This window comes from Haemorhous mexicanus, chromosome 2 (genome assembly GCF_027477595.1).
Source record: "Haemorhous mexicanus isolate bHaeMex1 chromosome 2, bHaeMex1.pri, whole genome shotgun sequence".
Taxonomy (NCBI): Eukaryota; Metazoa; Chordata; class Aves; order Passeriformes; family Fringillidae; genus Haemorhous; species Haemorhous mexicanus.
In genome coordinates, this window is record NC_082342.1 from 50884366 (window position 1) to 50908446 (window position 24081).

General features: G+C 38.1%; 1 protein-coding gene across 2 annotated transcripts in view; it reads left to right on the forward strand.

Moving 5' to 3' along the window:
- WASF3 (WASP family member 3) overlaps positions 1-18582 on the forward strand; it is a 64964-nt gene extending 46382 nt beyond the window's left edge. Inside the window, exons 4-10 of one of the 2 annotated variants that reach the window (XM_059838786.1) lie at positions 1469-1603; positions 5047-5200; positions 5623-5740; positions 10292-10467; positions 13054-13317; positions 14932-15287; positions 16005-18582. In XM_059838786.1, coding sequence (XP_059694769.1) covers positions 1469-1603; positions 5047-5200; positions 5623-5740; positions 10292-10467; positions 13054-13317; positions 14932-15287; positions 16005-16162 — 1361 coding nt within the window. In that variant the 3' untranslated portion in view covers positions 16163-18582. Of the gene's footprint in view, positions 1-1468; positions 1604-5046; positions 5201-5622; positions 5741-10291; positions 10468-12215; positions 12383-13053; positions 13318-14931; positions 15288-16004 lie in introns of both variants that reach the window. The other variant, XM_059838788.1, reaches the window with a different exon arrangement.
- Positions 18583-24081: the final 5499 nt, after the last annotated feature.

Consider the following 24081-nt stretch of genomic DNA (forward strand, 5'->3'; position numbering starts at 1 on the left):
CATCAGTTCAGTGAGTGAGAGCAATGAGTTTGGGTGGAATCTGAAATTTGTAAGGGGAGTTCTGGGGCAGATGTGCTATTAAACTGGGGATCCGGAACCACTGATCTGGGGTGGATGAGAGTTGTGGAGTGGGGCACAAAGAAAGTCAAACTGTGGATGACAATGCCTAGTCCTGTGGGAGGGCTGGGAGAGGAATGGCCATGCACAATGATCTGTGCATCAGAGAGGGATTTGGTTTATCATGTGGTACCTTCTGTCTACTGTAGCACTTTCAGGGAAGGGCCTGAGGCTGCAAATCTGTACTAGGCACTGGTGAAGCCACACTTTGTGTATGGTGTCCAGTTTGGGGCCCTTCAGTTCAGGAAGGACATTGAGGTGCTGGAGTGGATTCAGGGAAGAACAACAAAGCTGGTTAAGGGTCTGGAGCACAAATCTGAGGAGCAGCTGAGGGAGCTGGGGGTGTTTTGCCTGAAAAAAAAGAGGCTCGGGGGGATCTTATTTTTCTCTACAAGTGCCTGAAGGGAGGGTGTAGGCAGGTGGGGGTTGGCTGCCTCTCCCAGGTGACAAGTGACAGGATGAGAGGACAAAATCTTAAGCTGCTTCAGGAGAAGTTTAGGTTGGACATGAGGAGGAATTTCTTCACAGAAGGTGTGATTAGAAATTGGAATGGGCTGCCCAGGAGATTATGGAGTCACCATCCCTTGGAGGTGTTTAAGGAAAGACCAGATGTTGCATTTGGTGTCATGGTCTAGTTGACGTGATAGTGTTTGAACATAGGTTGGACTCAGTGATGTCAGAGCTCTTTTCCAACCTAATTGATTCAGTGATTTGGTGATCTGCACTGCATTGTCTACTGTCATAGTGATTGAGAACATAGAGCAGGTGAAAGGGAGGCTGAAAAGGTTGTGCACCAAGTCCAGTGTGGCCGTGGGTAAATGTGGTCAGTGGCCTCTGACCCTCTCTCAAATTACTCCAGGGACAGCAGCGTTTGCAGTCGGCATTTGTAGAGGTAAGTGGGCTGCTGTTTTTGTCTGTTTAACGCTGTTTGAATTTTAATGTTGGCCTGTGCTACTATGAATTGCAAGATTTTAATTTCAAAATTTACTTCAGAAGCTTTTATTGACTGCACTAACTTCAGGCCTTTTCATTACAGAGGCAGGTTTTAATGCTCAGTTGTCTGTCAGTTGGCGCTAGCTCAGCTACATAAGGATTAGAATTTGTAAGTCTCCCTGTGTTTTTAAAAAGACTGCTAACCAGGATGTCCAGAAGAATAGACTTCAGGCAGAATTTATGGTATATTTTGACTTTTTTGTACAAATCTGTTACCCTGAATTTTGCTGAATGACAAACTGCACTATTTTAATCCTACAGCTACTGTGTTTTATTCTTCTTCATGATATTGAAGCCATTTGTCTTGTGTTTTGTAAGCCACTAGCAAAGGGATTTCCTTGTCTATTTTCTTACACAGGCAAACATGCTGAAGACATATTTGGTGAATTGTTTAATGAGGCCAACAGCTTCTACATCAGAGCCAATTCCCTCCAAGACAGAATTGATCGCCTTGCTGTCAAAGTCACCCAGCTGGATTCAACAGTGGAAGAGGGTAGGTAATTGCATGAAAGCATTGAGCCAGAAGTGATGTTGACAAGAGCACAGTATTTAATTGCACAATAACCTCTGTCTTTTCAAAGTAATCCTCTAACGATATTTCATCTTGTTGTCTCAGTAAGGCAAGCTGGGAATAATCACGTTAGCAGAGCAAGTGAAAGTATTCTTGAGTCAAGAAGCCCCTGTAGTAATACAGCCATTAAGCTGCCTTTTTTACAAGGAAAACTTTGAGTTTGTGAGTGTAATAAATCATAAATGAATAAATATAGACCTCACTGGGAGTAAGTCAGAATATTGGAAAAAGTTTGGACTGGGTGTCCCTATCAATTTCAGAGTAGGTGAATCACAAACTACATTAGTGCATTAGTCTGTTCTGTGGTCATCAAAGATCTTATAATACTCTGTATCTAAGCAAGGCACTGTGTTTGGATCAACTAGGTGAAATTCTTTAAGGGGTTCTACTCACTAGAAACTGTATTTCCTTTAAAAATATTTCCCTCTTATGAGCTTGGTCATTCACTTCATAAATACACAGTAAAAACAAAGGATTTAAGTAACATCATTATATTGTTTGAAAGCCCTTATTTGGGTAGATAAAGCATTTCTCTGTCTAGCTTTAAAAGCTGTTAACATGCATCTTGGCCTCCATGCCACGTGTCTGAGCCAGCTAATACCTGTACTTCCTGTTTAGATGATTCCTGACATTTACTAAAATGTAAAAGCTTTTTATATCAGTACTGTAGTGTAATATTGACTCAGTAGTAGTTAATACTACTTATGATATATTTAATAGTGCTATTTATATGGCTTATATATTTCACGTGCCATTCAAATTTTTGTAGTTTATATATTTATAGTGCCAATTATTAGTGCCAATATTAAATTTTAGTGTTGATATTTAATAGTGTAATGGTGTAATATTTAGCCTTCCTTTTTTAGCTGGTTACTGTCTGGAAATTATTACGTGTTGTTGTTTTGTGGTTTCGGATCATATGAACTATTAGACTATCACAGTTGGCCAGAGAAGCTGTAGATGCCCTATGCCAAAGAGACAGACCTGGTTGAGTGAAAGGTGTCCTTGTCCATGGTAGGGGGTTTGGAACAAGATAATCTCTAAGATCCCCTCCAAACCAAACCACTCTGATTTTTTTTAGTACAAGCACCTGCATTTTTCTGTCTTAGGAGTCAAGAGCTATATGAGAACATAAACTAACCTCCTATGGGATCACTATTCAGCTTAGTTTTTGAGGCATATTGTGTTGGTACTATGAGCAAACTAGATTATGTTAATATATTGTACTTTTGAAAATGGCAGTTCTCATCTCGGTTTTGCTGGTTTTGGTTCCCCCCCCCTTTTTTTTCAATGCCTCATTAATGTCTCATTAGTGTTATGCAGTAGCACCCAGCTAGTTTTCAGAGTTTGGAGGATAATTAAAAGCAATCTTCTGGAAGGGGAAACTAGTATATGGACTGAGAATTTAATCAGTGTTTATTTTAAATTGACAGCAGTTGTTACTCTTGCATTGCTAATCATGCTTCATATTAATAAGCTGTATATACAAACTGCTGTCACCTTAAAGTCGGTAGTAAGTTTTATTAGCTGTTTCACTGTAGGAGTTGAAGTCTTTATAATAATTCATTGTACTATCAGAAATAGTATGTTTCTGGATAGCTTTGGCATTTAAGCAAAATGTCAATTGCAAGGTTGTTCTAAAAAGCCCTTCAGATTTGATTTCATCAGTGATATCTTATATTCTTAGCTATAACTAATACAGTGTATATAAAAATTTTTAATATAAAAAACTACAGTTGAAAAACCATTTAAAAATAATTGTGGTAAAGTTTTAAAAAATATATAAATAACTTATTCTAAAAATCTCCAGAAAAATGGTGGGGTTTTTTTGATTCTTTTGAATGTCTCTCATCAAACAAGAATGAAGCAATTCAGATATATACATCTAAAAAATCTGTCTGAAATACCTTTTACTTACAGGCAGATTTAAATAGAAAGCACTTTTAGAAATGATGTTTTGATACTTCAGATGATGTGAATGGGGGAACGAGTATTAGACATTAAGTATTCTATTTTTAATTTTTTGCTATTTGCAAATGCTGTACATTTGCTTTGTAGAAATTTTTAATTTTTTGCTATTGTAGAAGTTACAGAAGTGACTAAGTAATTCTTGGAGTGAGAAGCAAGACCTCAGCACAGATAACAAAAATAGTTGGGCAGAGAAGTCTGAGTGGGACTTGGTGTCCATCATGACAAACAATAACAGTGTAAAATTTCATCCCTTTGTCTTTTTCCAGGTCATCAGTATACTACATTTTTTGGCCATTATTTTCATTTGCCTTGTGAATTTTCTCACAGTTTGTCCTTAAGACTCAATAAATTGGATGAATGGGCAAGAAGTATTAGATGAAATATCGATGGGAATAAAAGCAGACTAAGCCCTGGTGCATTTTGTTTGCACAAGTCACACAGCTTACCCTCTTGTAAAACACTTGGATTGAATCCAGAAGTGGTCAGTGTCATTGTAGACAACCTAGTGAAGACTTCAACATCCTCTTCCACTGCAGTCTAAAATCTGTATTTCAAGGTGCTTAGGAGTGGAAGATGATATCAAGAGCTTACTGTCATTTTTAAATTGTGATTGGCCTTTAACTGGATCTTCTTTAACAATGATTGCTGCATTTCATGAAAACTTGTATTAAGAGTGAAAGAAAGCCTTGATAAAAGTGACAGGAACAATTAAAACCAACTTCAGCCTTTCATTTGAAAAGAAAGAATGAAAAGCCTGGTATCATTTTCCCCAGAGCTGTATATGTGAAAAGACAAAATGAAAGTACGAGAGTGCAAGTATTTCTCTCTGTAGAGACATAAGCAAAGCATAAGAGCAAGGAGTGTTTAGTTATATGGGAAGACACAGGAGTTGAAAAAGAGGAAAATAAGAGGAACTCTGTCTCTCACAGGAGATTGTTACAGCTGTAATTTAATTATACTTAGAAAGGGCTGGAATATGTGTATCAATAGCATGTACAATTATAAAACACACTGTGTCAGAGGAATACGAGGCCTTGTGTTTCAGTCTGGAAGCCAGTCTTTCTGCTGTTAAAACTCCAGAATAAACCTTATAGAAAGGGGAAATGGTTGGACATCTGCATGTGACAGCATTCTTGCATCATTTTCCAAGATACAGTCCATGGTCCTATTTTTTAAGTGATGTTCTGGACCAAATGAGACTTAAATCTGTTTTATTATGGGAATTCTTACATGTCTTTGCACCTGGTTATCAGGATTATCCATTAAGGGAAAACCTGTCTTTGTGTTAACTTGCTTAAAATATTTGAAATAATTAGTGAAGAAAGGATGTTGTGTGTGTGTATCCACTTTAATTCCTTTCAATCGTATGGTAAATGTATTTCTGTTTCTAACAGTATCCTTACAGGACATCAACATGAAAAAGGCATTCAAGAGCTCAACAGTTCAAGACCAGCAGGTAGTTTCAAAGAACAGCATTCCGAACCCAGTGGCTGATATTTATAATCAAAGTGACAAACCACCACCTCTGAATATTCTTTCACCTTACAGGTAAGGAAATGTTGATTGTTTACCTTCTTGTACTTTACCCTTTATTTCCTAATTGTATTTCCTAATAATTATAGAAGAGGGAAAAAGCTATATTGATTATTGAGATTTGATTTTTCAAGATTGATAAAACTCAGTCTGCAGTAAATAATTTATTTCTTTTTTAAGAATGGTATAGCACAGCATTTGCAGTATATTTTATTTTTAAGAATGAGAATTTTTAACTGGAAGGTAAATCTAGGATTTATGACCAAGGGATGTGTTTTGCTGCTGCTACAGACAGTGGTGGTATTTGTTTATGGACCTCCAGCTAGTAAGGTTGTTATTGGTCAGCTTCAGGCCTGGATGATCATCAAAGGTAAGTTTTCTGGATTTAAAAGATACTAGTTCATGTGTTTTTATCTTTTCTTCTGCTGCTTTTCCAGGGATGATAAGAAAGATGGATTGAAGTTCTATACCAATCCTTCCTATTTTTTTGATCTTTGGAAAGAAAAAATGTTACAGGATACTGAAGATAAGCGAAAAGAAAAGAGGAGACAGAAGGTAAAAGCAGAAACATAATAGCACATTTGTGCGTTACGATTTTATGTGCAGTTGTCCAGGCATAAAAATTTCCTGGTCATACTTAGTTTGTGTGCATGGAAAGACTGTTCCTCTAGTGTGGCTTACAGAACATTCCATTTTTATAGCTTATCCTGTCTATTTTAAGAAGGCAGCAAATTGAATTTTAGGAGTGCTGTGGTTATCTTCCAAGATGCTGTTTTGAATCCTTTGCCAATATCTGTTTACTGGTACCCTGAAAAATGGCCCTGTTATGCTCCAGAAAAAGACACTGTAATGGCAGAGGAAAGGAATTGGAATTAGAGTTTTTTCCATTCCAGTGTCCCATTCTTTCCATTCTGATTTTAAAGGAAAAAATACAAATGCCTTTATAAGAATTTAAAAAAATCACTTGAGCATTTCTTTATTCCTATAGAACAATTTCTACAAAACTACTTATATATATATATATATATATATATATATATATATATATATATATAAAAGTTACTTTTAGACTTCAACTTAGGCAACACATCCTGCTTATTTCCATCCATGGTATATTTTCTGTAGATTTTAATTGTCTTATTACAATCTAGAAATGCAAATATGCTCAATTCTGATCATGTAGTATTATAGCCATACATCACAGAAATACCCCTTGATAAATTCTAGCTGAAGTACTATTTGATGTGATTAAATATATGCCAAGTCCAACTAAGAAGAAAGCAGCACAGAATTGAGTCTGTGTGGATAAAGTTCACTTTGTGATGGGAAGAAATCACAGGTTTAGCTTTCCAGAAGATGGTTTTCAAGCATCTCATGTTCTGTGTCCTTTGGAGACCAGGATGGTTTGGGTGAGATGTGTCCCAGGCACACTTTGTTCCACAGGTTGCTGAACCAAATGTCCTTTTTCTTTTATTCTTGTCCTTATGGCAGCAGTAACCAGGAATGAATCTAGAGCATTTATTGATAATTTGATAGCTGCACTTAAATTTTCAATCTATTAAATGAGAATTCTTTACTCAATATGTGGCCTACAGAAGCACAAAACTTGATAGTTGTTGAGAAGCTGTGCAGGTGAAATAAATGTGTGTTGTTTAACAAAGTACAAGCTAGACATCCAAATGCCATCCTACTCAGCTGACCATATACAGCTAGTTTTTAGCCTCAAGTTTTTAGGTGCTTGGTGAAATCTGAGAGTAGTCCCTGCACCAGAGAATCTGTTTTTCAGTATTCTTTTGATAATTTGCTCTAAGTGCTCACGCTGTTGCAGCAGGAGGTTTATGAGCTGTTGAATTTTCTGCAATATCATGCTTTTTGTTTCTGTATACAGTTTAATTGAAAATATCTGACAGATTTCCTCTGATTTGGTTCTTTCAGGCAAACTTTTTTCTGAAGAAAAATGTAATTTTAATTCTTTAAGTTTAAAATCTATGTAGTCTATTTTTTTACTTTCTGTAGATCAGTGTCTGAGAGTTCAGTGTAGTTTTGACTTGGTACGTGCCAGTAGTATTCTAAATTGAATGGCTGTAGGTAGGGCAGTTGTGATTAAACAAAGGATAAACTGTTCTAATTTGCTCTTTGTTGTACTGGCTTTTTATCTAAGAAAAATTAGCTATTCAAACAAGTAATAATTCTAATATTGGAAAGCTTATATTTCAGAAATCATTCTTGATGACTTGTGTTTTGATAGGATTTTATAAATTTGTGGTCAGGAAAATACGCTAGGCTTCTGCTTCCAGTTTTATGAAAGTATTGTAAATACTTGCTGAAGCTGCTTTTATTACTAGCTCTTAATTCTTTATTAAGATGCTTGAAATATCGTTTTCTAATTCTTGATGCAAATATCAAACTTACAATTAACTCAATCCTGTTTGAAGGCTCTAATATGTTTTGTGTTCACTGAAATAATTTCCTGCCAACATGAATGACTTGTTTTCTGGCTTAATCTACAGCACCCACTTGTCTGCCACAGCTTCTATTACAGCTAGTTAAAAAAAAGTAACTCCTCTTAATATTGCTTTAATTTTCTGAGAAATATTTCCAGCTGTAGTTAGCTAGAAAGGCTTCAGCTCCCCTACAACTCTGTCTCTTTGCGCTGGGTCATAATGCTAGAGCTGTCACCATTGTCAAGGCAATGAAACTGCTACTGAAACAACTTAAAGCTACTCTTAGAGGTACATGTGGCTTTGTCAGCTGCTAGTAATAGGGCTGCCCCACTGTTTTGGAAGACATTTAATGTTTTAGAGATGTATTGATAAAATAGTTAATCAAAATACCGCTACCAGTAGGCTTTACTACTGCTTGAGTAAAAAGGATTCAAGTGTATTTATTCATTAGCATGCTTACAGATGCTGATCTGGAACAACCTGTCCAGCTGAAATCTGATCCAATCAAAACCAGCTAAGCTTTGTGCTTATTTTTTGTTGTTTATGCATCCACATGTATAAACATTTTTTTAAACTTTTTAAACTTTTAAAAACTGTTTATAAACTTTTTTTTTTTTCATTGAAAAAAAAGCTGATGTCTTTAAAACTAAACTTCTAAATAATAAGCAGTAACTGTAAGCAGTCATGCAAGCACTCATATTTGTACAGGAATTGTATCAAAATGATTGTCTTCCCAGTAGCATCATATTTTGGTCAAAAGGTTAATATTTATTTTACTTATAATCTTGCAAGAAATATATAGTTGTGACCCCCAGATGACAAAATTGTTGTGCTGAAAGAAGAAAAAACGAAGTGTTTTCAGTGGAAATGCTTACTTGAGCTTTCTTCTGAAATATAACATGACTCAGGAATGAGGATAAATTCAAAAATTAAAAAAAAACCCCAAAATATGTGCAGCAAATAATTGAAAATGACACATGAAAAGCTTTTAAACAGCATATATTCAACCATGGCAATTAGCAAAACTATATATATTTAAAATAAAGTGTGACTAAATCTGTGTCCTTTCTGCTCCAAATCCACTTTTGGCAGAATTTGATGTGGAAAAGTGACTATCAGACATAAAAAGGGTTGTGAAGGAAAAATATTTTGGGAGAACTGATTAAGAACCAAGATGATCATTGTTATTAAACATAAATCAGACCAAAAATCTGTTTACTGAAGAAATGAGCAAGAGTTGTCAAAACATTTGAGTGTTGAACTTCAAGAAGTCTTTTCTGACATTCTAAATGTTGGGAGGGTCAGCAGGTCCCTCATGCAAATATGCATGAACGAGCAAGAGATCCAAAACAAGGACAAGGAAGCCATTTGTTGGTTTTTGTAAGATATGTAACGCCAAACACATTATTTCAGAATTATTTACTCAGTGCTGTTTGACAGTTGGAGTAAAAAAACCTGTGTTCATCTGTGATGAACTTTTTGTTGAGCTGGCTTTCCAACTATTATCCCCCATTTTATGGGTCTAGATTCCCCAGTAAAAGGCTTGCCAACCAGAATTTGACCAAGCTCTTCTCTCAGTACAATTCACAGACTGCATTCTCAGAATTGCAATATAATTATTTTCTGAGAAATTATTTTTGTAGCAGCCAAAAGCCTAACAACAGCCTACTAATAGATCAGTCATGTATTCTAAGGTGTAGGATCAAGAGCTGATTGAAAAAACCCCTATGCGCTCATGAATACTGAGAAAAGGAGTAGCAGACCCTTCTCAGTCTGAATTGAGCAATCTTGTTCATTTTTTGTGCAGAAGCACCGGTATGAGTGTTATATTCGTACTGCATAGTCAGAAGTAGGTGAGTACAACATTTCCAAGGTGTGAAAGCTTTGGGTCCCAATGTTAGGAAATCTTGCTATCAGTGGAGTAAAGATAAATAGGTATGATAAACACTGACATTGGTTGAGTCTGATGTTATATTTGTTGAAGGATAAAAGCAGCCAAGTTTGTCATGAACCTATCAAGCTGTAATATAATGCTGGCCTGAGTATTGCTGACTCGCTGCAGAGAGAATTAGTGTAATTCATTTTTATATCAGTGGTGAGGAGAAACTAGGAGGAATTTCAGTAGGTAATTAGATCTAAGAAGGGAGAGGAAGTTAAAACAAACAAAAATAATTTCACATAGACTATGGAATAGGAAAATGTGTCCAATTTCTCCATACTTCCCCTGGCCCGGTTGATTGTGACCATAATGAATAACCAGAATAGCTCTGAGCTTATTTTACATTCTCAGAAGTTTGATTTTCAGGAGATGAAAATTACAAGTGCTTCAGGGTGGTGTTAAATAAAAGACATGATGTCAGAAGAAGTTAAACTTTCTGGCTTTTAAAATTGGTCCCATTTCTGTATTAGGAAAACCAGGAGATTAGCATCACAGTAGCACATGCATCCTTACAGAAGAAAGGCAGATAAAAGTCCTGCTACTACTGAGGTTCATAGCATACAGAGATATTCTTATTTTAGTGCAGAGGAATTTTATGAAGACTTGGCTTCATCTGTAAATCTGGTCTTATTTTCATGCACTCTAACTGCATTTTAACCAGCTTTTTTCCTTTCCTTTTTTTCTCTCTCTTTGCATGCTTTATTTCTTTTGTTTGGACATTAGGAGCAAAAGCGTATAGATGGCACCACCCGTGAGGTGAAAAAGGTTAGAAAAGCCAGGAACAGACGCCAGGAGTGGAATATGATGGCATATGACAAAGAGCTTAGACCTGACAACAGGTTGTCTCAAAGTGTGTACCATGGAGCATCTTCCGAGGGATCACTGTCCCCAGATACTAGGTCTGTTTACAGCAAAGCTGTTTGTTATACCACAGTTGTATGTTCAGCAGTACTGAGTAGAATTAGGTGTTTTTACAGGATGGGGATAGTTAGACAAAACATACAATGCATGTTTAAAACATTCTTTTCAAATTTATTTTTAAAAGTAAATGACATAATAGATTCTGTAATGATTTTTTTTCTTCCTCAGCTTCACCTGAGCATTTTGTCATCTTAATGTTATGTATTGCAGAGAATGAAGTGTTTGCTGCAGGCTTTGTATTTCATCTTCAGTAGCTGTAGTTACAAAGCATTTAAGCCTCTACTAGATAATGTCAGTAGCTCTTCCTTAGTGTCTAGTCTGTTGTTTGGTGCCCTGCTGGTAGCTTAATAAATATTTTTCTATGATCTACTCAGTCGAGAATACTTTCGCCTGTAAGGAATATTTTGGTGGGAGAAGAGTTCAGCTTTTTGATGTTATATTAGTCTAAAAACCAAGCTACAAAACCAGATTAGTTGTTACTGCTTGAAATAACAAAAAAATCTCTGCTTAGAGATATGCAGCAGAATTCCTTCATTGACTGAGATTCCCTTTGAGCTCAGTGGGAGCTACCTGATGTGCATTGAAGTCTTAGTTTTTGCACTAAGCTGGTCTCACCAGAGGATTTTTCCACTTATTTTATTTCCTTTGTCTATTGTGATTAAGTACTAGCAATAGGCATAGAAATAAATAGGGTCCACTGGAGAAAGTGTTTAAATTGTTGAACAGCTAGGTTGAGGAAACAGCTACCACTGCAAGAGTGTGGAATGAAAGCTTTAGTGCACTGTACAGTGGAGATTAAAAGATAAAAATCTGCTCAGAACTTTGCAATGTTGTGGTCTTTGTGAAAAGTAATGAACTTTTACATGAGACATAGGATTTGGTATTGCTATTCGTCTTTCAGTAATGTATTCAGACTCCCTCACTGTCTAAAAACTGTTGTTTGTTTGGTTTTATTTTACAGTTTCTAATGCAAAACTTTGACTCCTGTTAGTCTTAATCAAACATTGCAGACTGACAAAGCTTTACTTCGGTTGATCTAGCAAAAGCTGTAGATTTTTTCATCAGGAGTTCTATTTCACACTTTTTGAGGTTTTTTTTTTTTTCAGATTTAACACCTTGCTTCCAGGATTCCTGAGTTCAAATTATCATATTGAAGTGATTTGTTTTTATCTCCCAGCAATGTCAACATGTATTTGGCTGTTTGCAATCTGTGGGATTTTTTTAAGCAGAAATTGTAGGATGCATCTGTGTTGGATTTTGGTGTTGTTTGTGTGACAGATACCTTGTACTTACATATGCCTTTTGTATGTTATAAATTATGGAGTATTTTACATTTCAGTGAATCAAATATCTCAGATAGAATCCTGAAATCTGTTTTATGTCCCTGAAGCATTAATTCTGAGAATGGTAGTGAGGTGGAAAGAGGGCTTTCTATTTTTTCACCTTGGAGTAGTCTTAAGCTATAAGAAACCCATACATATAGAAATATGTACTGGTTTGAGAGACATTTTCATGCTGCCAGCTACTGCATGAGCAGTGTTCTTAGGTCAGATCCCAAATAAGTGTATTTGGTTGTACTATTTTTTTTCCTACTGCTAAATTAAAAAAACAAAGGTCATATATCTTCTCGTTCGCTACTTGTAAGACTTTAAGAATTAAATGTTGACATCCTGGTGTTTGGACTGTGGCAATTTACAATGTATTTGTTATACTTATTGTACTTTAGAGAGAGAAACACAAGCTGAATCCAAACAGAAACCAGCAAATTAATGTGAGAAAAGTAAGAACAAGAAAAGAAGAGTGGGAGAGAAGGAAAATGGGCATTGAGTTCATGAGTGACGCAAAGAAAATGGAACAGGCAGGAAGCATGAAAGAGGACAAAATGCCCAAAGGGTTTGTTATTTTGTTTTGCTCAAAGCCCTGGCTTTTTGTTGCTTACCTTGCTTCCAGTCTCACAGATAAGTGCATCAGTTCACTGTGTTCACTAAAAGCCAGGCTGCACCATTGTTCATTACTAAAACAAGTCTTCACCGTAATGGGATGAAAAGATCCTTTTGCTCCCTCTCTTGGGCTTATTTGACAGAACATCCTAGACTTTGTATCTTTATGAACTCTCTGCTCAACTAATACTTACATTCCCCAGTTTCTTTAAGCCTTTCCAACAAAATTAATTGTGCACACAAAACAAAAAGCATTTTCTAACTTTCAAAATTGGTTTTCTCTGCATTGGTAAAATATGTTCTTCTGCATAATTGCAAGCGCTTGTAGTATTGCTTTTCTTTTTCTGCTGCCACTGTTAACTTGAGGCAGACTGGTAAGTATTGCCATTTCAAACAATGGGCTGTCAAAATCATTGACAAAAACCATAAGCTTCATTATGGCTACTAAAATTCTTGTGCTTTCTGTGTACTTAAAAGGGAGTGATAACTGATAAATCGGGGAATCCTCTTGCAAGACAAATAATGCTGATTGTATTCTTTTTTGCTTGTTTTGTCAGGTATTTAGGTAATGCCCTGTTACACTCACATAATCTGTTCTTCTGCATCAATTTACTTTAATTTTAGGTCCCATGCATCCGATGTTACAGATTATTCTTATCCTGCTACTCCGAATCATTCCCTCCATCAGCAGATAGCAATGCCTTCCTATGGAGCAGGAGATGGTCCACAGTACATGGCAGCATCCCAAAGCCACGAGCATGAATACCGACCACCCTCCACCACTGTACGACACGCCACTTTAAACAGACCTCAGCAACCACCTCCACCTCCACCCCAGCCTTCAGATGGCCAGCACAGCTCAGTACCTGTGGTACCAGCAGAGTATGGGTAAGTCTGATTTAGTCTGGTGGATTCTTGGCAAAACTGGAGGAATGCATGTTTTCTGTAACCATCGTAACGTGTAATGTGTCAAAAAAAAAGACCCCAAATACATTAGTTACCTCCTTGGGGAGGACAGAAGAAAATTGGTATTATTCCTATGTATGGACTGAATTTAAGTGAAGAAATAGTGAAAGCAGAAATAACCAAGCTTGTATTAAATGAAGTGTGTATTGGTGAAGTCAGTATGATTGTAAAATATTAAGGGTGCCTAATACAATATTGAAGAAGGGATAATTTTCCTCTAAAGTGGTAAGTAGTTACAGGATAATTTGGATAAGATTTTAAACTTCAGGAAATGTGCAGAAAGAGTATTGTTGATTATGATTAATCTGGCAGTGTTTGTTGCATCCCTGAAATCCTTGAAAGGCCTTTTTGGAGAAGCTTGTGACGGAACTGGATGGGGCCTCCTCAGACACAAGTTCCATACTGCCACAGGAGGAATGCCACTTTTTAATTCAAGACAGAGATTTATCAAATGCCTGTGTAGATATTTTGCCTGAATGCATTCTGAAGGAAGGCCTGCTCCAGAGTTCTGGTTCTCCTGTAGCAAGAAAACATCTGTTTTCTAATAAGTCTGTGTCTGTTCTTTTGTGTAAATAGCTTAAGCTTTCAAGTTTTAGCCCCAGGAAAGTTGTAGTCATTCTTGCCTGTGCTGTTTTTTACTATGCAAGCCAAGGTTTGTCATCCTTGCTTGATGCATCCTGGGATAGCCCTTGCCTGATTCATGGCTATCGTGCTGCAGATGACTCAGTTAGGAGGGACTGCTCCAGCCTGCCCTTTCTCTGTTGTTTCCAGTGTGTAAGACATCACTTAATCCTCAGGTCCATGACCATTGTTGGGGTGTTGCAGTTGTCATGCACTGGCATGTGTCAATGTCATCAGTCACTTTGCTTCAACTCCTGTCTCCTCTATCTAGTTCTTTACCTACTTCGTAACTCTCATAAAATCTTTTTTTTTCTTGTTTAAGATTTCTTTCAAAGACATTTTAACAAAGAAATGAGCTCTTCCCTTTGCCTCCTATTTAAAGAATCGATCAAATGTATCAATTTAATTAAATGGTATTTAAACTGATAAATTTGACTGAAGAAGCACATGAGATACATTTACCTTTGGGTAAATATTTCCTTTCATACTTTCCATTGTTCTCCATGTCTGTGTCCTCTGTTACCTCTTGACCGTCTATGGAATTGAAGGGTGTAGTCTGCAGTTTTCTTGGTCCCTTCTTCTTCAAAGACTTTGCTCTTTGCAGTCCCATAGAGTAGATGTTTAATGAGAAATGCAGCTTCATACTTTACTGGGCAGGAGGATTAAGATAAAGAAGCTCACTTTATAGAGTGCTGAAAGGACTTTGCTTTTAACTTCAATATTTGTCTTAAATCTCAATATATCAGCAATATTTGACAATTCTTACATGTATAATCACTTGCATAATTAAGTCACCAGTTTAAATTGCTTTTGATTTTTGTTTTACCTGAGGTTGGATAAGTGCAGTTTAAGGGGCGATAATTTTGGAAGTTCTAACTTTGACTGCATTAAATGTTTTTGTTCTGTTTTATATAGGATGCTCCCAGCTCAGATGGTGGATTATTACAATCCTACAGGTCCTCCCCCTCCTCCTCCCCCTCCTATGATTCCTTCAGCACAAACTGCATTTGTTAGTCCTCTTCAGCTTCCTGTGCCAGCCTCCCATTCTGGACTGGTGACTGGCTCTACATATGCAGCTACTCATCCTCCTCCTTCTGGTGGGCTTGTTGTCACTGCTCCTCCTCCTCCTGGCCCACCTCCTCCCCCTCCAGGCCCTCCTGCTGCAGGTGCATCCCTCTCTTCCTCCCCCATGCACGCTCCTCCAGCGTCGGAGGTGAAGCAGGCACCGATGAGCGATGCACGGAGCGATCTGCTGGCTGCCATCAGGATGGGTAAGTGCACACTGAGTTTTAGGTATTCCTTTTTTCAGTGAGAGTACAGTATTTTCCACTGAAATGAGTTTATGGCTTCTTTTCCCAGCTGGGAAGATTTTATTAACCACAGGTACCACACACCTGTTCCAACATTTGTCAGCCATGAGGTTGGATCATTTTCTAGCTCCTACAGCTGCACAGCTTTGTCAAGCGTGTTCTAGTGTTTGTGTGGATGTAATCTAATGAACACAGCACTTGTGTTCATTATGCAAAGTGCCAGTACATGGACATGGATTTTTGCTTCTGTTCAGAAGAACTGAACTACCCAACACCAGGCTTCAGCCCACTGATTTTTTTTAACCAGTGACTTGCAGCTCTTCCTGACCTCCCTTACAATATGGAGCTCTAAGTCTAACAATATTTCCAAATACGGTTTTGAAAACTTCCATCTTCAGATCAAAATGACCTGTACAGTCTTAAATATTTAGCTTCAACATATTGTTGACAGTTTTAGAAGTCCATAAGCATTCAGTCTCTTAGAATTATTTCCAATCTGTTTTTTTTGTCTTTCCCTCTTCTTTGCTCAGGGAGGCTCTCCTCTCTCAATGCTTGCTTCCTTTTTTCCCCCCTTCTTCCTGAGTATTTTCTAAGAATGCAACAAATAACACCAATAACAGTGTCAAATACAAAATCTCTTGCCTGGAAAGCTTTGCCTGAGAGTGATTGTCTCTGCAGGAATTCAGCTGAAAAAGGTGCAGGAGCAGCGTGAGCAGGAGGCGAAGCGCGAGCCCGTTGGCAATGACGTGGCTACCATCCTGTCGAGGCGCATCGCCGTGGAGTACAGCGATTCCGACGACGACTCCGAGTTTGACGAGAACGACTGGTCAGATTGAGCGTTGTCCAAGCCTGCTGGCAGCTGCATTAAATACTTGGCTTCAGTGATTGCTTTGTTAGCAAGATGTAAAGCAGGACGTTGACATGTATTAAGGCTAGTGAGGGAAGTGCTAAAATTGAATTGGTATTATTCAGAATGCTGTAGCTTAGCAACTCTGGTAATAATGATGTGATTATGCTTATGCAGATCAGAAACTTGTCTTACTTTCAGTATTTACTGCGTAATACTTAAGTGCCACTAAATGTAGCAACTCTTGTGCTGCGTGCAAAATATGATGCAGTTGTTGCACTGTTACAGAACCAGCATTTTATTTTACTTTCCTGTTCTTGAAGGGATAAAATATATTTTTTTGACTTTACATCTTATTCTTTTAATTATGTAAGCAATTTAGATACTTGTGAATTGGTCTGGTTGTTAGTCTTTGGGGGCAGCTAACTGTACGGCTGAGTGAAGTGTTGAGTTCCATAAATGTGACTTTTAGCTTTTTTATTAGGTACTAATTATGCCCACCTTAGTCTATTTTTAACCACTTCTGGGCTTAAGTTTTTATGCATACAGAATTGATTTTATACTATCTTCCTTTTTATCTTAAAAATGTAGCAGATGATGAAATATATACTCTAAAGAATGACCTCACATGATCCAAAAAGAACATTTGGTGAGTAGACAGATATGTCTGTAACAGTACCAGCTCTAAGTTGCTGGCTGCTTGTTGGGAAGTGTTGGAAGGGTCTCTACTGGGTAGCAGATGCATGTCTGTTATAAATGGAAATGAAAATACCTGTAGAGCTTTTCAGTCTTACAGTAAGATCAACTGGATGCAGGGTAAACCTGATGGAAACCCTGTGGCTGTTGCAGTGCAGAAATGCTGCTGCTATTGCTAAAGATTGGAAGAGTCTGGATCTAGCAATCAGATACTTTCACAAGTATTAAACTTGGTCTTTATGCCTGTAGGTATAAATGTGTGTAAATAAGTTCTTTTGTTGTTGATTTGTACATGTGTAGTCGTGTAGCACATTGACTCAGAACTCTTACTTTGAATGTATTTCTTTCCCAGTACATCCCATGGATAAAACAAGGGCAGTTAGAGCAGTTTTGATGGCTGTTGAGGTACTATGCCATATATACATATACACTCACTTTCTTGGTTCTTTCCTAGGCACAGTTGCTGCCATAAAGCCTGCTTTGACTGTCTCTGTTTTCCTTGTTTTCCATTTTTTTATAAGCCGTATGGTATTAAAATGGTTTGTTTTGTTTTGGTTTTTTTTTTTTTCTGGACCAAGAGTCAGGCTGCTGCTCTGCCTAATGAGGCTTTTAAATTTTATTCATAGCAGGGGAAGATTTCTTTCCTTACCAGATTACAGTTTTAATCTTTGTAACAGAAGTCTCTGTAATTCCAGGTCTAACATTTGGTAAACCTCCTTTGTTCTGTGAGGCACCCCCATCTGTTCTTCAAAGAAGTATGTAAAATAAAAAGAGAAATGGAAGGTGATTATCTAACCTGTGTTTACACCATTAACAGTTTTAGTCCTGAGAATGTAACAGTCTAACACGATGTTTGCATGCAAACTGTTGGCTACTGCATTGCTGTTTAATCTGCATATGATTTTGCAATCCATGGTGGCTGCCTTTATGGTAGAGGGATAACATGCTGCCTCAGGGCTGGTGTTAAAATTTATCACACAAAGTATGACCAATCTCTGCATAGTGGTGAGCACCCACAGCTCTTGGTAAACAGGGGCAGCTGAAGGTACTTGCTGATCTCTGTCCCAGTTTGAGCTGGTTTTGTCTTTGCCTTAAAATGCAGAGCTGGAGTATGCTTTGTGTCCTGGAGTCTGAGGTCTGTGTGTCCACCAGGGAGGACAGAATTTAGGCTGTAGCCTGATGGTGGCTTTCATCGCCGTGTGGGACATGGCTTGTCCTTACCATCACAGTGTGCTTGCACAGTGGCCTGCAAAATGATTCTTTGGAGAGGTAGCTGAAGGTGCAACTGGGACCTCAGTGTTACATCACTGGATACGTGGTGAGAGCACTCTCAATGTTCTTTTGATACATGCTGAAATGAAATGTCTCAGCAGAAAATTCTTTCCAATCTATTGAAATTTGATATGATAGAAGATATATTTTATGAGCACAGAAGTTGGGTGTGTCTGAAATTTTGTAATTTGTGCTTATTTTAAATAATAAGCATTAAACAAGCAATCAGTTGTGACCAGTAGAGATAGTGTAGATTTTTCAGTCATAGTAGCCAACCTGTTTTTTTGAACCTGCAATGTTGTCAGTTTTCCTTTTGGTATTTTATGGATGAAATGTGAATTGAATTTAGTGATGTAAACACTATTCTAGGCTGTTTTTATCAGTTTTATCATACTTCGGGTTGTGCATAAGTAACAAATATGAATAAAATCTCACTTTTAAGCCTGTGTTTCTTTCCTTAGATTAGTAAGATTTTGCTGTTAATCTTTATTTTAACTTACCAAAAACAGAAGGGAAAACATAAGACTTCCAAATGCTGTCTCTGATCCCAAGGCATGATGTTCCTGGGGTGAAGGATGGAGTCTACAAAACCAGATTCCCTTGAGGTACTGCTGCTCCAGCTAACATCCATACTTGGTTCTTTTGCAGCCTTGATTCAAGCTCCAAGTTCCTGGCTGGTCTAAGCAGGTATGAATTTCCCTACAGGTAGCTTTAGGGATTTTTTTCCAGTGAAATGTGTTAAATGCCAGCTTTGCTTCCAGAAGGAACAAGGCAGAAAATACAAGTTACATCAGCAAATCTTCTTGCCCACTTTTTTAATAAGTTGTCTTTGCAGGTTTGTGACACCCAGCACAATACTTTAAAATACAAACCCATGTAGGCCTACTAGAAAAATACTTTAAATTTAAATCTTTTAATTGTAATCAGATTAAAGCCAGGAGAGGCTTTTCATCCGACTGGGAAGAATTTACATAAACCAATTGTGTAATTTAGTAGGTTAATTGTAAATTAAACAGATTTGTTTATGCATCTTAGACACGGTTGTTTCTTGGGAAAATAAATTAATCTTTATTCTGTTCAACTGAAAACCCCAATCCCTCTGGCTCTCAGTTCTTACTTCTCTCAAATTTCCCACTGTTTGATTTGAACTTAATTCAAATAATTTAGACCAGAATTCTTAGATGCCAATTCTATATTGAAACTGAATATGCAAGCTTGAGATTTTTTGGTTGAAAGGTTCTCTTAGTAAAGCACTTATAACTGCTTGTTGCAGCTCAGTTGGAGTTGGGACTGATGGTCACTCAGCATGCTGCTTCTACAGCTTTTGTGGTTGCCCTTTGAATTTTCATGGAATTAAACTGAACTGGATTTTGGGGTATTTGAGATTTCTCTTTACCAAGATGAATGGAGAAGAAAAACACCTTTATTGTAATAGGGGGTGCATGGTGATGAGAACAAGCTCCAAACTGAGCTCATTTGCAGTATGCAGATGGAGTTTGGAGGAAGGGAAATGTCTCCTTGGAACATTGGTGCTTGATGTATTTTTCAGCTATGTTCTCTCTCCTGTGCTGGGCACTATTTTAATAATGAAGAGGTGTTCTTTTCCCCCTAAAACAACATACCTTAGGGTACAGCAAAGATGTGATTTCTAAAGATGTTTAAAATCTCACTGTGAACTGAACTGAGTGTAAACCTGATAATAATGAAGACTTCATTAGAATCCTGTGGCTGGAAGCTGAAGTTGTACAGATTAAATTTTGAGCTGAGGTATTAGTTCCTAGCCAAGAAGTAAAATAAATATTAGAACAGCTTATCTAGAGACTGTTTTTTACAGTGAATTTTCTTTAAGGTGATATTACACATTTTTTCCTTCTGAAAAACCACACAGAAATTCAGCCTGCTGTAGTCTGCTTTGGGGAAAAGTGCTTGCCCTGTGGGGATGTGGATTTTTGCTTCTGAGTCTGAAGCATTCCTGCTAAGAGTGAGTCCATACATACATGAACTCAAGTCCAAGGATTTTTAGCATATTGAGGCAGATCTGCATTCAGGTACTACAACACTGAGGGTGATACATAGGGAATAAAAATAAATTATGATCCCTGCTAGAATCCCTCAGGCCCTGGTGTCTGCTGCAGAACAGTTGTGAGAGATTTGAGCTTATCACTGGTCACCCTTCCCAGTTTCCTTGAACTTTAAAAGAAGTTAGGTTACTCCAGAAAGATTGTGGGTTCCCAATTGCCCATCTGTTTTTAAAAAGATGAAGAGAAAGAACCCTGAGAAAAAGAAGTCCTTTCAGTATAAAGCAGGGAGATGGAATTTCATATCTTGCCTTCTCTACTAATAGGCAAAGGATCTCTTTTTATGTGCTGTCAGGTCTGTGTAGGTTTCTCTGGAGCAATGTGTTCTCATCTGTGGGTGACATAGATATGCACTCCTACAAGAGGAAAGTACTCTCAGGTTTGTGCTGGGCTGAGCTTTTCAGCTACATAAGAAGACAAGTTGCCCCTAAGAATCTTAGCTAAATATAGTAGTCTCTTGGAGATTATTCTTACTGCTGCAGATAAATAGAGAACTTCTTATCTGATTAGCCAGAGTAGGGTGGGGTTCTGTGCTTTTCTCCTGTCAAGGGGTTATGTGCAGAGTGATTTGGAGATTAGAGCTGAGGGCCACTGTTCTGAGATGTCTCAGCAGCTTGTCTTAAGCTGATGCCTTTCTGAGTCACTTGGCATTTCAATCACTCTGTGCTGTGGCACCACGTGAAAACTGCTCTGTTCAGCAGTCACTTGTTGCCAGTAAAGTCTTGGGTAGAGGAGGGGAGAGGGGCCTGGGAATCTGCCTGAGTTACCCTAATGCCAGTTAACACTGGACAGCCTGTCCTCTCTGTCTGGAGCAGCAACTGTAAACAACTACACTGAGGGGGATGGCAGAACTCATCTCTTTCCTCTCTTCCTGGAAATCAGGTGCTCTCTTGGTATCTGCCAATGCTGATGAAATTTTTAGTCAAGTTTTCCTGAGTCATCCTGCTGTTAATGTTAGATTTCTCTACTGAGTTTAACTTTTTAGTCTCTTACCAGTCACCTTCTCTACTTTCTGAACGGCCCATGGCCTGTTACCCTTCACAAACTGGATGCAGTCACCAGCCATGGTGGTAGTGCCCTTGCTCTCCTGAACTCCACAGCCCAGCACGGGCTGTCACCTGCAGCCTGTCCCTCTGCCTCCTCTTCTCCTGAGTCTCCTGCATTTCAGTAGACGGTTTGCACATTACCAGCCAAGGATATTCCCCTTCCCTGTTTCAGCAGGACCTGGGGTTTGGTGGTTGGCTGTGGTGTCTTTCCCTTGGGTAGATCTTTGTTCTGTGAGTGTGCTGGTATCAGTGGGTGTTAAAAGGGGTGCTGCTTCAGGGCACAAACTTTTCCTCTCCACGGGGGAGGATGATGGTAGTAGCATTGTTCATCATAGAGTCACACTTTATCACTAAGCTAAGCCTTTCTAAAGTCGCTGCTTATCCCAACCACGTGAGGCCTCACCTTAGCCTCACTTGAGACACTCTTTCATTCTTGTTTGTATTCATTTTCTCTGGTCTGGTTTTGAGGTGTTTTCAGCTATACCTGTGATGCCTTAGGTTTTAGCTTTTACATTTTTCAGATTCTGTACTGCTTTAGCGTGTAGCTATGAGATTCATATTAGGGGATGATAAACTCTCTTCACTGAGTAGATAGACAAAACAATTTGCTTTCCTAGCTTGGGATCAAGGACAACTGAGCCAAATCTCAGGCCTGAAAGTGTAAACAATGTGGACTGAAGAAAGAAAAACAGGAAGGGTGGGACTTCATAACCTAATTGGACAATTTTCTAATGGAGCAGAACTTCCAAAAGCGAGAGATCTTGTGACCGGTAATCCATTTTGTGACCGTTTTGGGTTGATTTTGGTTGTAACCTTGGCTGGGCTCTTGTACTGCCCATGGTGTATGCATTGAGGCCTTTTAATAGGTATCTGCTTTATGCTTTAGCTCCATCTAGCCTCAGTTCTAGGTCAGCCTTCACAAGGCATTACCTGCAGTGGCTTGTTTTTCTGTTCTGTGTTTCATTCCAAATTTAATATGCTTCCTAAAACTCTCCTTAGGTTGCCTTCACACAGCTGGGTACACTGCTTATGGTTGCCATTATTTTGTAATCATTATTTTTGTCTTTGAGGAAGAAGGATTTTTGTTTGCTTCATATGCTCATAATGACAAGCAAAGTAATGCTTTCAAGAATGGCTGTTAAAGTTTCCCCACAAATTTATTTGTACATAATTTGTATTTATGGCGCATTTTGCTGTAACAAAGGTTTAGAAGCTTTGGTTACAGCAGGTGGTAAAGTTTTTGTATTGCTGTGAAGAACTTTTGTATAGGTTCATCAGAATATTTAATGACTCTGTTGAGACTGTTAAGATGTATAAGGTGTGCAGTACTGTGCTGCAATGTGAACTTGATTAGTTATAAATGTCTGCAGTTCCTTGGGGCATTTGGGGTTTACCTTAAAATACCTGGATCCTGCTGGCTCACTGCTCCTCCCAGTACCAGTCACTGATTTGGCATAAGTGATGCAAGGCACCACTGTGACATTTCACAAATGTTTACAGAAAGATAAGCAAGATTGCTGCCTTGTACTGATGCCTTGAGAGGCTACCTAGAACAGAGGCTAGACAGAGTTAAAGGAATAAAGTAGGTATTTATTAAAAGGCCTTCAAAGGATACACCTTGGGCACTTCAAGGGCACACTTGGCAGGGCTACACCCAAGATGGACAATGGGTCACATGTTTTCACACTTTTATAAGTTTTGGTCCATTCACATACTGGGGTTCATTGTCCAGTTACAGCTTCAGATTATGAAGTCCCATCCTCCCAGATTGCTCTCCTCCATTTGCTGCTGTTTATACTTTTGGGCCTGAAGCTGCAACGGTGTCCTTGGTTCTTGGACTGGAAAAGGATTGTTTTGTCTAACTAAACTGTGAGAACTTGCTAATACATTATATGAAATTCAGAATCACACAGTAAGGCAGTACAGAATCTAAAAAATACGAAGGCTAAAACTTAAGGCAACACCCAACTGACTGCCATTAGCCAAGTGCTTACCTAAAAGAGTATCCCATTTTTGATCATTTTCTGTACTCTCTTCAAACCCCCCAGTGACTATCATGACAACGCATGCTTTGAAAATTTTTAAAAGCCATCTTTATTCTATAAGTTGACATGGTCTGCTTAGAAAACTGAATTTAGGTCTGCCACAGGCTTTTAAGTAAAGATGCTCCATCCCTCTCCTGCAATGCCCTTCCTGTCCTATATTAATTGCTATGTTTCTAGAATTTATGTGAATAATTTATATGGCTTGATAGATTTACTTCGTACTTTACTGAAAGTATAATAAATCCTTACTTTAGGGATTTTCAAACCTAGTTAAAATACACCAAATGGTGAGGCAGCTGCCAACAGCTAGAATTACTTGAGAGGAGATGTGGGAGTTGTCTATAACATTGCTGCTTATTTACTGTTTAGCCAAGTAAAAGCATTTAAGCATGGATGCCTCACTTATATGGGGAGAATAACAGCACAGATCTGTGGCATTCTTCTGTCTCTTAAATGGGACGTAGAAAAATAAAGATTTTTACAACAGAGATGGGGAAGAAGAAAAAGGTCCAGGTTTTTTTTCTATTCTAAAGAATAGGAGAAAGTGCTTCGGTGAAATTGATGATACTTCTCTTTGTGTTTGTTTTATCTCCATACAGAAGCCTCCAAATGGTGAGGCTACGTTTTAACCTTTTCCCTGAAGATCACCTTCCCTATTTCATTCTCTTCACCTTATCAGCTGCAGTATGCAATGACCTTTCTCTTTGATTCAGCCATCTGCCTGCCTCAGCTTTTATTTCCTTCACTGATCAGATGAGACATGAGGGTGCA